Raw genomic sequence first — 14787 nt, forward strand, 5'->3', positions numbered from 1 at the left:
TACACACACGCATCACCTCCTTTTTCCCCCCAGTACTAAGTCTTTATTTGCTCATCTACTTGCACACTTGTTCATTCATTTGTTCATCCTCTCAGGGCCGGTGGTGAGGCAGGGTTGGAGCTCGTGGGCACAGCCAATTACCAAAGAAACCCAGGAAGCCCAGTTTCACGCACACATGGGAGCAATGAGGGAAGGGACCTCAGCACACAGGTGCACCTGCTGCCCCATCCTCTCAACCTCTCTATAAAATGAGAACACACCACAAAGCTTTGGTTTCTAGCAGTTACATTTATGGAGTTACATTTTTTCTTCTCCCCTGAGACAATCTACGGCCACTTTGATAGGAGTTTTTATACTAGCAGAGGACTTCCTGAGTTACTTGGCTATACAGGATGATCACTGCTTGGAAACTCGGATTTAAATTCTTTTAAGGTCTGATGCAACATAGTATCAAGGAATCACTTGTTATGTATTCATGCATGTTTCCAGAATCAGCGGCCATCCTGAATATTAACCTCCCCCTTTCCGTCTCCCACCTTCCAGAAGGGAAGCGCCGTCTCCTGCTGTCCCCTCTACCCTGAGACAGGAGAAGAGCACGCAAACCTGTGTGGCATTTCCTGAACGTAAGTTCATGTCACAATGAGGAATGATCTACCCAGAGTTAAGTGTGTAGGGAATGAGGCAGAGGGGACAACTCATCCCAGGTGGCACACAGGAATCTTGTATTTGGGCACTGGAAATACCCTAAGTATTTAAAACAAAACAAAACCCAACACAACATACCATAATCGTGGACTAGAATATTCAGTTTTCCGCAAACAAATCCATTCCTTCAATCCCAATCCAAATCCAGAAAGGTTTACTTTTATTTGGTGGGATTTAATGAACTGATTCTGAAATGTATTTGGAAATACGAAGGACAAAGGCCAGCCAGGACACTTCTGAAGAGGAACGAGGTGGATGCATAAAAGCTACAGTGACACAGATGGTGTTGGTGATGCTGGTGTTTTGGAAGCAGGGACAGACAAGTCGACCCCAGAACAGAATCAAGAGCCCAGAACGGGCCCCACGGGCACACAGACACTTCTTTTACAACAGAAGTAGCAGAAAAGAGCAGAGCATACTTCTCAGAAACCAGTGCTGAGTTGACTAGGGATCCAGCAGTGGAAGCTCAAGGCTGAAGCCCAGGCCAAGGGAAGCACTCATCTGTACTAACGCTTGCTACCCTAAGTTGAATCCAACTGTTGGCCGGACAGTTCCACTCACGGGCCACGCAGGGTGCCCTTCTGTGGCAGGAGTCCCAGCTTGCGCACCCAGGACCTGGCAGCACCTGGCAGATTGCAGCACACGGCTGGGGCGCAAGGGAGCACCAGGTGGAAGAAGGAAGCGGTCCCGCTGTTCCAGGCGGGAAGCACCCTGATGTCCTGCAGAGCCCCCCTGTTCGGTGGCCAGTCAAACAGCACTCCAGCCACCACGTGGGCCGAGAGAAGATGCTGATTATCACCCGTGTTCTGCACCTGAGCCTCAGTGGCCAACACTCATGGCCAGGAAGGTGCTATCACCTTGTACAATCTTGTAGGGATCAGACCACTTGAGTTTTAGGACAGGATGCTCACCAATTGTAAAACACGGAGGTCCTTCCCTCCATGAACGCAGACCCACTCCCTCTGGCCAGTGACTGACCTTCCTTCCTATTCTCTGTCCCTCTGCTTTCATGGTGGTAGAGGAACAGAAAACCCGCCACTTCAAACGTTTTTACATGTACGGTTCGGGGGCATCAGGTGCATGCACGCTGCTGTGCATCCGTCACCACGGTCCAGCTCCAGGACTTTCTCTTATCCCTGCACCCATTAACCACTAGCCCCAGGGCCTTGGCTTGACCGGCTGCTCCTGAGCACCCGCTGAGAGACCTCTGGGAGGAACTGCCCAGAGACATGTTACCTGTTGGGATCCTGTGTTCAGTTCTTCCTTCCTATGGGGTCTGACCCCTGGAAAGCAAAGCTCCTGGACTACACGAGTTTAGCCGCGGGAGAAACACAAGCCTCAGGCTCTGCTCCTAACTTCAGACAAAGGCAACAGCCCCCAAAGACTGACTGTGCTCACACTGCAGACCCTTCTAGACTTGCCTCTTACAGAGTGGTCCTCATATGAAAATACCTGCTAGGCATGTCACCCTGGGGACACAGCCTCGCAGCCCGGCACCATCATCTCCCTTTATGCCCGAGGACACAGAGGCACCCGGCCATGTGTTACTAGGCAGCAGAAGGAGGATGCAAAACCACCTCGCAGTAAGCGGAACATGTGTGCTAATCCATACAGGCTGGCGTACCCCCTACGTGCTTGCTTTGCCCTTCTGCCCTAATTCTGGGCAAGTTTTCACTTAAAAAAAAATGCAGTCTTGGGGCACCTGGGCAGCTCAGTCTGTGAAGCATCAGACTCTTGATTTCAGCTCAGGTCATGATCTCAGGGTCGTGGGAGGATCAAGCCCCAAGTCGGGCTCCACGCTCAGCAGGGAGCCTGCTTGAGATTCTCCCCGTCTCCCTCTGCCCCTCCTGGCTTGCGTGCACAAGCTCTTTCTCAATAAATTAATTTAAAAAGTAAGTGCAATCTTTTGCTAATTTCCAACTACACAGGCTGTGCGTTACTATATCCTCACCATCAATTTCAGATACAGATAATGCTGGAAGTCTGCCTAGACCACATCCTCATCTCGATCCTCTTCTCAGAAGTGACTTGATCGTTTCCAAACGCATGCATTTACAAAAATATGTAGGTGCATAAAAAAAATACAGTGTATCATTATTTTTCAGACATATGGCATCAAACACAGGGCTCTGGAGCTCACTGTTTTCCCTCTAGGTGTCTTTGAGACCTTCCCTAGTCACTAGATACAAAGTGGCCATCAAGTCGAGAAAGAGAAACATTAAGAGACGTTAGCGTATCAGGTACTGTAGCCCCCATTAACCAACCACTTAGGACCGGGCTGTCTATGTTCGCAGACTTGGCGGTCACACCGTGAAGCCCCACTTCGCTGTTATCTGCAGCTGCACCGTACTGCACAGAACGCTCACTTAACCACTCCCCGAGTGACGTGCAGATCGTTTCTCTTTCTGTCCATCACAATATCAGACATCCTTGTACATCTCTGTTTGGGATAAATACTTAGAAGTAAAGGGTATACATACTATTTTAATTTTAACATATGCTCCAAACCATGTTCTACAAAGTCTTGACCAACGTACAATCCCTCCAGGGGGCAGTGCCCGCAGTAAACAGCAGTAAAAACACGGCCCTGCTGTACCGCCCTGCACCCTCCCCCCGCCACCCACCCGCACCTGCACCCACACCCAGGGCACAGTGATCGTTTCTGCAGTGTTCTCCTAGGGTCACCTGACAGAGCTTGAGAGGACTAGAAGGAAAGGACTGTCAAAAGACAAGGAGTCAAAAAAAAAAAAAAAAGACAAGGAGTCCTCCTTCTTTCTGTAGCCCATCCTGTGCTCTGAGCAGAGTGCGGCTAATTTTGACCCACTGAGAAGGCTCCCTAGCGCTGGTGATGAGGCCCACACAACCTAGACTGGAGCTGCGCTCTGGTTCTCCTGTGTCACCATCTCTGCGTCCACAGTGACACTGGAAGGGTCTGGAGAAGAGGTACCCTGCCTTATACTGAATCGATCCTACAGCAGGAGTTCGGTGAACAGGATGGATGGTATGGCCAGAGATTGAGGGCACCCTAGGCTAGGACCCACAGTGACACATCATATGGTATACGGGTGGCATTCTTCTCTCGGCTTTGCACAAGGCTTCACAGCTGAACTTATGAAACATCTACCGCGTGCACAAGGTTTTGGGCTCTCAGAATTAAGACACCGGCGTTACTGTAACAGAAACCGTAGCGTGGAAGGAGAAAGAGGTAAAGAGATGGTATGTTAAGGACTGCCTTGACAGTCACTTCCAGCGGACGGGGCGCAGCATGAGCTCTGTGCTCTTCCTCTGCCTTCCTGTTTACCCTGAGCTTCCCTCCAGCAGCTCAGACTTAAGAATATTATCAGTTGCTGGCCTGGCCTCTCCAACCCACTAGGGACACGAACTGTGTCTCTCTTGCCCACACCGTACCCGCCTCATGAGTGGAAGTTTCAGAAATGTTGGCTGGCCATGTTGCTAGTCAAGTAGGAAGAGGGAGGGATAAGTGAAAGTGCTAGCATATGGGTTTTGGTAAGGCAAAAACTTTACTTCCAACATTTTTTTTTTTTAAAGATTTTATTTATTTGTTCATGAGAGATACAAAGAGGGAGGCAGAGACACAGGCAGAGGGAGAAGCAGGCTCCACACAGGGAGCCCGATGTGGGACTCGATCCCGAGACTCCAGGATCACTCCCTGAGCCGAAGGCAGATGCTCAACCACTGAGCCACCCAGGCGTCCCCCAACATTTTTCTACACTATTTTGATTGATGACAAATTTGAGATTAGACTTAAGTCGAAGTCCATCAGGAGTAATACTAGAATAAAGAATTATGAGGGCTCACACAAGTAGGAAGCGATTCTCAGGTTGGCTCAAAACCCGGGGGAGAAGCATGGCATGCTGGTAAAGGGGGCTGGCCTTGGCCACAAAGACACAGCTCAAAACCCTGTCTTTATTACTTACTGTTTGACTCGAGGGAATCTCCAAATGTTGGGTAACTTTAGAATCTTATAGATGTAACTACAACAAGAATGTAGAATGTGGCGGTACAGTCAGATAAAGACATCACATTTTAATCGCCAGAGCTTTTTTCTGTTGCCACATGACAAAGCCTTAGTCATGTCTCCTTCATGGAGGAAAAAAAAAAACAAAACCAAAAACCAAAACCAAAACAAAAAAACATACAAAAAAAACACAAAGCACCACCACCATCCTGTACAATGTGGTTGATGGCATAATAAGAGCCCAACCGCCATAATACCAATAAAAAGCCCAGAAAATGTGCATGCTTCTCTATGCCTTCATGCCACCTCTAAGAGTATATTTAAGTCATAGATCCACACAGGCGTTTGTTTGTCTTGGGGAAACCCAGCAACAAACAAAGCCATTCATGGACAATCTCAAAGCTTATAAGCCTGGGAGACCGTCAGTAAAGAAAGCTGTTGAAAACACTTGAGCGCAAAGCTTTCCTCCAGAAGTTCGTTTTCTTAGTAAGCACATATTTTAAAGGATCTCATATAACCGTCAAGTTCTGCCTCTTTGGAGCTACACCTTTTTGGGATAAATACTTACTGGTAGAATTGGTGGATCAAAGGGCATATCCTATTTTTATTTTAATATTTACACCAAATCACCCTCCAAAGAGCCTAGATGGGGACACTGGGCTGGCCCAGTTGGTAGAGTACGTGACTCTTTTTTTTTTTTTTTTAAGATTTTATTTATTTATTCATGAGAGACACAGAGAGAGAGAGAGAGAGAGAAGCAGAGACCCAGGTAGGGGGAGAAGCAGGCTCCATGCAGGGAGTCCGATGTGGGACTCAATCCCGGGACTCTAGGATCACGCCCTGGGCGGAAGGCTAAACCTCAGCTAAACCGCTGAGCCACCAAGGGATCCCCGAGTACACGACTCTTAATCTCAAGGTTATGAGTTCAAGCCCCACATTGGGCATGGAGTCTACATAAAAAAATAAACAGAGGTGCTTGGGTGGTCCAGTGCATGAAGCGTCTGCCTTCGGCTCAGGTCATGATCCCGGGGTCCTGGGATCAAGCCCCACATCAGGCTCCCTGCTCAGCAGGAAGCCTGCTACTCCCTCTCTGTTAAATAAATAAAATAAAATAAGACTTAATTTAACTTAATTAAAAAAAAAAAAGAGCCTGGACCAATGTATATTGGTCACACTGAGCAAATCCAACTGTTTAGTTTTATAGATAAGGCAATCGAATCCCCAAACATTCTCTCTCTTAAGATTATAATCAGGAAAAACAAAATACTACATCAAAGAGCACTTCATAAGGCCCCAGCACAAACTGGATAACCAATCTGAGTTCTCAAACCGCAACTGAGAGTTCTGTTTCTGACCCTGACAAAGTAATTAGTACTGGACTTCTAGCTTTAACTACACAACCAGGGAAAACATGAGATAGCTTTTTGGTACGGAAAAAACAGTCAGCTTAAGACTGTGGTTACTAAGGCAAGGGAAACACCTGAGGTGAGCCACACACCCACTCTGCCAGGGAGCAGTTTCCAAACCACAGCACAGAGGGCAGGAGCACCAGAGAGCAGCATCCTGCCACACTGAGAAGGTAGGGAGTGGACTTAGGGCCTGCAGAAGAGGCAGGAATTTGTGCAGCAGGGTAGCAGAGAAGACAACAAAAGCCAGACTCCCTCAATGTAACATATACCAAGTTCAACAACAACACAAATTTACTCTGTGTGTAAAGAAGCAAAAGGGTGACATTCATAATCTAAGGAAAAACCTGTCAATAGAAACGGATCCCCAAATGAGCTAGATGTTGTAATTAGCAGGAAAGGACTGCTATACTACATATGCTATTACTCTAAGTACATTCATGATCATTAATAAAAAGATGGGAGGGGCACCTGGGTGGCTCAGTCAGTTGGGCATCTGCCTTCACGTCAGGTCATGACCCTGGGGTCCTGGAATGGAGTCCTGCCTCAGGCTCCCTGCTCAGTGGGGAGTCTGCTTCTCCTTCTACCCCTCTTCATGCTCATGCTCTCTCTCTCTCTGATAAATAAATAAAATCTTTTAAAAAGGAAAAAGAAAAATATGGGAACAATGAGAGAACAGATGGGGAATATCAGGAAAGAATGTAAACTATGAAAAAGAACCAAATCCAAAATCTAGAAGTGAAAAGTACAGTATCTGAATGAAAAACAATTATCAGATGATCACCACACAAGACTGGAAACAACAACAGAAAGAACTGGAGGGGATAAAGTGATCTTGAAGACAGATCAATGAAGATTATCCAAGCTGAAGAAAGAGAGGGAAAAGACATTTTAAAAATCACAGGCTCATGACCTGAAGGCAATATAAAAGTGGCCTAATATACACATAATTCCAATCCCAGAGAAGGGAAAATGAGGCAGAAAAGATTTTTTTTTTTAAGATTTATTTATGGGTAGCCCTGGTGGCACAGCGATTTAGCACTGCCTTTGGCTCAGGGCGTGATCCTGGAGACCCGGGATCGAGTCCCGCGTCAGGCTCCCTGCATGGAGCCTGCTTCTCCCTTTGCCTGTGTCTCTGCCTCTCTTTCTCCCTTTGAATAAATAAATAAATAAATCTTTAAAAAAAATAAAAAATAAAGATTTATTTATTTATTTTTATTTATGATAGACACAGAGAGAGAGTCAGAGACACAGGAGGAGGGAGAAGCAGGCTCCATGCCAGGAGCCTGATGCGGGACTTGATCCCAGGACTCCAGGATTGCGCCCTGGGCCAAAGGCAGGCGCCAAACCGCTGAGCCACCCAGGGATCCCCAGATTTTAAGAAATGATAGCCAGCATTTCATCCAAATTTCATGAAAGACCATCAGCATACAAATCCAGAAAAACTAATGAACACCAAGAATGAAAATTACAAAGAAAACCACACTTATGCACATCAGAGTCAAATTGCTGAAAAGCAAAACTAAAACAGAAAATATGCAGAGGAAAAATGACAAATTACACATAGGGGAAGTACAATAAGAAAATAAACTGAAATTTCATCAGAAATAACAATATTAAAAGATGATATAATGACAACTCTAAGGTGTTGGGAAGAAAAATGTAAATTTAGAATTCTATATCCAGCAAAAAATATCTTTCCAAAATAAGAAGGAAATACATTTGTAGATGTCAAAAAACAATGCTAGATGAATTCATCGCAAGCAAACCTGCACAATGAGAAAGCCTGAAGGATTTTCTCCAGGCTGAAAGGACCTGATGCGAGGTGAAAACATGCATCTCAGCAGCAGAGAACTTGGCAGGGTTCATATATGGGTAAGCAGACCATCTTCTTAATTTCTTTAAAATAACAGCATTATACCACGGAATTTATGATGTATATAGAAGTAAAATACATGACAACAATAGCAAAAGGACAGAGTGGTAAGAAGAAGTACATTACTATCAATTCTTACATTTTATATGAAGTTACAGTGTCAGTGCCTAAGTAGACTGTGGTAAGTCAACGATGAATATTGACATCTCTAAAGCAATCACTTATAAAGCAAAATGAGGTAAACTTACAAACTAGTAGGGGGAATAAATGGAATAAAGAACATCTGATGAGACCAAAAGAAGAAGGGAAGAGACAAGAATAAAAAACAGACACAGAGATCTTAAAAACAGTATGATGGTAAGACTTCAATCAAACCACAGATAATTTAATTTAAATTTACATTTTATTTAAGCAAATCTAACACATCCATTAAAATCCAGAAATACATCCCATTATAGGATATCCACAAGGGACATACTTGAAATACACACACAGGTTGAATGTACATGTATGTACAAAGATACACATCAGCTAAACAGGAAGCCTAAGAGTGGTTATGAGATTGTGTTAATAATCAGGCTTAGAAAAAGCTTTTCAAACAAGAACAACTACAAAATACAGAGAACACTTCCTAGTGATAAAGGGGTCAATTTGTTATTTTTAAAAATATTTTACTTATTTATTCATGAGAGAAACAGAAAGAGGCACAGACACAGGCAGAGGGAGAAGCAGGCTCCCTGCAGGGCACCCAATGTGGGACTTGATCCTGGGATCATGACCTGAGACGAAGGCAGATGATCAACCACTGAGCCACCCAGGTTCCTAAGGGGTCAATTTATTATGGAAGACAAAAAACTCTAAGAATGTGTATAGCTAGTAACAGAGCTTTGAAACACATGAAATGAAAATAGTACTAAAGGGAGAAATAGACAAATCCACATCACAGGACAAAAACAGTGACAATGGATATAAAGGGTTGGAATAACACTTATCAACCAACTCCATTTACTATTCATAAATCCCCATATCCACCAAACCCAGGATACACATTATTTTTAAGTGTCTGAATAACATGCAACAAGATAAACCACATGCTTAGCCATAAAATAAGTCCCAATAAATTTCAAAAGACTGAAATTTTACAGAGTATGTTCTCTAACCATAAAAGAATTAAATTAACAATGAATGGCAACAGGGTATCAAAAAACAAACAAAATCCTAAGAGTTAAAATTTGAACACATTTCTAAAAACAAAAAAAATTGATTAAAGAAGAATGCACAAGGAAAATGAGAAAATATTTTGAATGAAAATTAAGATGTATCAAAACTTGTGGGCTGTAGCTAAAACCAGGTTCAGAGGGAAATTTACAGCCTTAAACAAATGGACAGGAAAGGTAGAAAGGTTTAAATTTGATGATCTAACCTCAAAATGAAGAGGGAAATAAGGATCAGAGAAAAATGGACGGGGGCGGGGGATCAACAAAACAAAACAAAACAAAATAAGTAAAAAGCTGTTTCTATGAATAGAAGAATATAATCAACAAACCTCCAGCAAAGCTGATCAAGGCAAAGAGAGAAGACACAAACTGAAAATTCCAGGAATGAAACAGGGTTTGCACTACAGGTCCTACAGATATAAGAGGGACACTATGAACAGGTTTAATCAGTAAACTCAACACCACAATTTTAAAAATGGTTAAAATGGTAAGTTTTATGTTATATATAGTTAATCAAAATTGAAAAATAGTAATTCTCTAGATGTGGGAAATAATTCTCAGTCATTTGTGTTGGTTTTCCATTCTTCTTTATCACAATATTTTATTCATCCATTCCTTAGATGAAATAGATAAACTCTTTGAAAGATGCAAACTATCAAACGGACACAAAATTCTGAACAGCCTGATAGCTGATAAAGAAATTAAATGGGGGATCCCTGGGTGGTGCAGCGGTTTGGCACCTGCCTTTGGCCCAGGGCGTGACCTGGAGACCCGGGATCGAATCCCACATCGGGCTCCCGGTGCATGAAGCCTGCTTCTCCCTCTGCCTGTGTCTCTGCCTCTCTCTCTCTCTGTGACTATCATAAATAAATAAAAATTAAAAAAAAAAAAAAAAAGAAATTTAATGGTATGAAGAAAACTCTACGTCCAAGTGATTTCAAAGACAAATTCAGTCAAACATTTAAAAAAGAAATTATACCAATCTTTATCTTTCCTCTTTCAGAACCTGGAGGAGGAAGGAGCACCTCCCAGCACACGTGACAATGCCACATACCCCCTCCTCCCCCAGGATCAGAGACACAAAAATTGACAACAAAATGCTAACAAATTAAACTGGCAAGATATCAAAATAATTGATCATGACTAACGATGCGTGTGAAATAATACATCATGACTCTCAGTAACTCAAGCTAATTCAACATTAAAAAATCAATGTAATATGAGACTCATTAATAGGAGGTGGGAGGGGGTGTCGGAGTGGCACAGTTGGTTGGGTGTCCAATTCTTGGTTTCTGCTCAGGTTGTAAGCTCAGGGTCATGAGTTCAACCCTCATGTTGGGCTCCATGCTCGGCACAGAGTCTGCTTGAGACTCTTTCTCCCTCTGCCCCACCCCTCCCCAAATAAATCTTTAAAAATAAAATAGGAGGTAAGAAAAAGAACTACATGATCACCCCTAACAGATGCAGAGAAAGCATTTGACAGAATTCAACACCTATTCAACAATGAGGATACTTCTCAGCAAATTATTATTATTATTTAAGATTTTATTTATTTATTCATGAGAGAGGCAGAGACACTGGCAGAGGGAGAAGCAGGCTCCCTGCAAGAAGCCCGATGTGGGAGTCGATCCCAGGACCTCGTATCATGACCTGAGCCAAAGGCAGACGCTCAACCACTGAGCCACCCAGGGTTCCCTCTTCTTAGCAAGTTAGGGAGAGAAGTCCCTCAGCCTGATAAAGGGTCTCTAAGAAAATCCTACAACTAACAGAATATTTTATAGGTGAAGGAATGAATGATTCCTCCAGAAGTGTGGAAACAAGGTCTGTTTTCGCTACATATATTCAACGTTATTTATACTGGACTTCTTAGCCACTGCAACAAAACAAGTAAAAAATAAATAAAATGCCTTAGAAACTGGAAAGAAATAAAACCATCTTTGTTAAATAATGAAAAATCTTCTAATACCTTTAAAGTGCACAACTGAATGATTTTAGTGTATTCACAGGGTTGTCACCCTCAGAGCACCACACTGTGAGTTTAGAACATTTGCCATCACTTCAAAAAGAAACCCCAAACTCGTTAGCAGCCACTCCCTCCTGAAAAATGTCCCTCCTGGACCATGAAATTTTAAAATACAATTTATAATAACATCAAAGAACACAACATACTGAAGAGTAAATAAAATGAAAGACCTGTATGTTGAAAAGTATAAGTTCCACAGGAAATAAAAGTAGGCCTAATGAATGGACAACATAGCCATGTGCTTGGACCAGAAGATTCAACAGCATCCACTTTCCCCAAACTGATCGGCAGTTTCAAAGCAATAAAACATTTCCAGGGAAAAAAAAAAAAAAAAAAAACATTTCCAGGGAACTTTCTGGTAGCAATAAAAATCAATTGATACCCATCCTTCCCCGGCCAAAGGTGCCCCAGTAAATCAATGCGGAAAGAAACATCTTCTGAATAGACCCTTAGGACCTCCCACCACACACAAACATTAATCCAAGATGGAGCACAGGCCTAAACATACAGGCCCGGGGCTCCTGGGTGGCTCAGTCAGGCAAGCCACTAACTCTTGATTTCGGCTCAGGTCACAACCTCATGGGTCATGACCCTGAGCTCCATGTCGGGCCCTGAGCTCAATGCAGAGTCTGCTTGAGATTCTCTGTGTCTGCACCTCCCCAGCCTGCACATGCCCTCACTCCCTCTCACTCATTAGTCAATAAATAAAATCTTAAAAAAATATATACAGATACACAGGCCCAAACTATAATTCCGCTTAAAGAAAAAAAGGAGGATCTTGTACCCTTCAGATAGGCAAGGATTTCTTAGAGAAAACACACAATATGATAAACATTTCCAAAATTTTATAGTTTGGATGTCAACAAAATTATAAAAATCTGCTCGTTAGCAGACACGACTCCGATAGTGGGGTGGCGAGCCTCAAACCAGGTGAGAACAATCCCAATACAGACTTGCACGTCAAATACACTACAAACTCCCACAAATCAGTAACAAAGAGACAAGGTCAGGAAGAGACTTCAACAGACACTTTATCAGAAACATGACCATACCACGTGAGGCGTCAACGTAACGGGCTTACAGATACAAGCACACGAAAAGGTGCTCAACGTGCTAGTTATCGGGACGTGAGAATTAAAACCACAAAGAGGGGATCCCTGGGTGGCTCAGCGGTTTGGCGCCTGCCTTTGGCCCAGGGCGCGATCCTGGAGTCCCGGGGTCAAGTCCTGCGTTGGGCTCCCTGCATATGGAGTCTGCTTCTCCCTCTGCCTGTGTCTCTGCCTGTCTCTCTCTCTCTCTCTCATGATGAATGAATGAATAAATAAATAAATAAATAAATCAGAAAGGAGAAAGGAGAGGAAAGAAAAAGAGAGGAGAGGAGAGGAGAGGAGAAGAGAAGAGAAGAGAAGAGAAGAGAAGAGAAGAGAAGAGAAGAGAAGAGAAGAGAAGAAAAGAAAAGAAAAGAAAAGAAAAGAAAAGAAAAGAAAAGAAAAGAAAAGAAAAGAAAAGAAAAGAAAAAAGAAAACCACAAAGAGAAACCAAGAGACACCATGAAACAGGACAAATCAACGAGACTGACCCTCCGGCACCAGGCCTCGCACCTCTGATGGGATGAGACAGTCCCGCCACCCTGACGAGTCCCTGGCACTTTCTCACGAGCAAAACCTACACCCACCCCACGATCCGGCAATTCCACTCCTGAGTACGTCTCTAAGAGAAGTGAAAACGTATGGCCACAAAAAAGACTTGAACGACCATGTCCGCAGCAGCTCTGTTCATCAGGGCAAAGCCGAGGCAGCCCAGGCACCCAGCTAGAGAATGGATAAATAAATTATGCAATATTCATATCATGAAATATTCCTCGGCAACAGAAGTAAGAAGCTATTAATAATACACCCAGCGATACCAGTCAATGTCAAAAACGGCACGCTGGGTCGGGGGAGCAGGTGGGGGGAGACGATCTCGCAGGCCGTGTGGCTCCTCGGTGTCCCAGCCTCCAGGGCCCCTGCCCCCAGCAGGGGACAGATCGGCGGTGACACGGGCCAGAACACTGGCCTTGGGGCCCGGCTCCATGAAGGGGGCCTGAGGCTGCGTTCTAAGTTGAGGAGCCTGTACACTATCCATCAAAACTGGGGGAGCTGCACACTTAAGGACTGTTATCAGGACTGTTATCGGGATACAATGAAACACACAGAACATCTTTCAAAAGATACAATGAAACACACACAACATTTTCCACCAAACCGGGTGGGCAGGACCTGCTGGGGATGGAAGGATCGGTTAGTTTAAAATGGGGGGGTTCGTGTGCATAGATTATCCACATAAATCAATCGAGATCGATAAAGGACAAAAGGACAGATACCTGTTAACTCTCCTTGGGCATTTCTCTGGCTTGATATCCAATTCATAATGATAGATGTCAATTTTTGGAATGTCCATTTCAAAGAAGTTGGCCTGTAACTTGATTGTTCTCCCGGAGGTCCCGAAGTCGGGTCTGGGCGGAGGCTTGAAGGCATATCCTTGGATGGGCGGCGGCGGCGGCGCAGGAGGCGCGAGCACTGCAAGGGCCAAGAGAACCGCGTTACACGGGACACGGCGGCTTTCCCAGGGCACGCTGGCTCGTGGGCCGCCCCCAGGGGCCCCCCCCTTCCCAGCTCTCCCGGGCTCTGGCTGTCACACGCCGCCCCCCACTGGCTCAGTCCCTCCTCCTCCTTCCTGGGCTCACACGTTTCCATGGAAAACCTGAATCTTACGACCCCTCTCCGGTCTGTGTCATCAGAGACCGCCCCCCCTCTGACCTCCAAATGCCAGGCTCAAGGGACCCTCTGTCCCTCGGTGGTGCATGACACTGCACCATGCCCTCCTTTTTCTGACTGCTCCTTCCTCAGTCCTGTCCTTGCTCCGCCAGCCCCTTCATCTTGGAGGCTCAGACAGGTGAACTTCATCCACAATTAAACCGCTCCCCCCACCCCCGGGCACGTCCCCCCACCCTGTCCAGGAGGCGATGCTCTACCCATCACGACCCTTCCCCCACGATCCTCACAGCCAACTGCACAATGATCCTCATTTTACCTGCTCCCTCTCAAATTCACCCATTCTTATCCATCTCTCTCTCTACCCCAGCTCGGGTCCCCCTTTCACACTGCACGGGCAGTTAGGGAGGCCTCCTAACGGGGTCCTGGCTTCCAGGCACCCCCAACCCCGACGGCCACTTGTCACACTCCAAGCCAGAGTGTGATCTCACCCCGTGCAAGTACCTCCGTGGCTGCCCCCGCCCCCCCACCCGGCTCTAACAGTCGACCCTGACGTGTGCACGACAGGCCTCAGCCTTGTCCTCCATCACACCAAGACCTCCTCAATCCCAAGGGCCAGCCTTCACTCGTCGCAGCCCCTTACTCCATTCTCTGGCTGCCTTTAGTCACACTTTCAGGACCGATCTGCTACACTGTGCTGTAATCCCGTTCGGCTGACTCCCCAGCTGGATCTGAGCGAGCAACTTGAAGAAGATCTGCTGGCACTGGGGTCTGTCTGAGAGCACCTGACGCACAGCAGGAGCCCACAGACATCGGGTCAACCTCTTT

The 14787-nt window shown here is 45.2% G+C and overlaps 1 protein-coding gene across 3 annotated transcripts in view; it reads right to left on the reverse strand.

Moving 5' to 3' along the window:
- AGO2 (argonaute RISC catalytic component 2) overlaps positions 1–14787 on the reverse strand; it is a 111789-nt gene that overhangs the window by 47125 nt on the left and 49877 nt on the right. The window contains exons 1-2 of one of the 3 annotated variants that reach the window (XM_077847382.1): positions 14603–14618; positions 13569–13764 (exon numbers count right to left, since the gene is read on the reverse strand). In XM_077847382.1, coding sequence (XP_077703508.1) covers positions 13569–13764; position 14603 — 197 coding nt within the window. In that variant the 5' untranslated portion in view covers positions 14604–14618. Of the gene's footprint in view, positions 1–4643; positions 4675–13568; positions 13765–14602; positions 14619–14787 lie in introns of those variants that run through there. The other 2 variants (XM_077847381.1, XM_077847383.1) reach the window with 2 other exon arrangements.

Source organism: Canis aureus, chromosome 14, assembly GCF_053574225.1.
Source record: "Canis aureus isolate CA01 chromosome 14, VMU_Caureus_v.1.0, whole genome shotgun sequence".
In the NCBI taxonomy this organism is placed as follows: domain Eukaryota; kingdom Metazoa; phylum Chordata; class Mammalia; order Carnivora; family Canidae; genus Canis; species Canis aureus.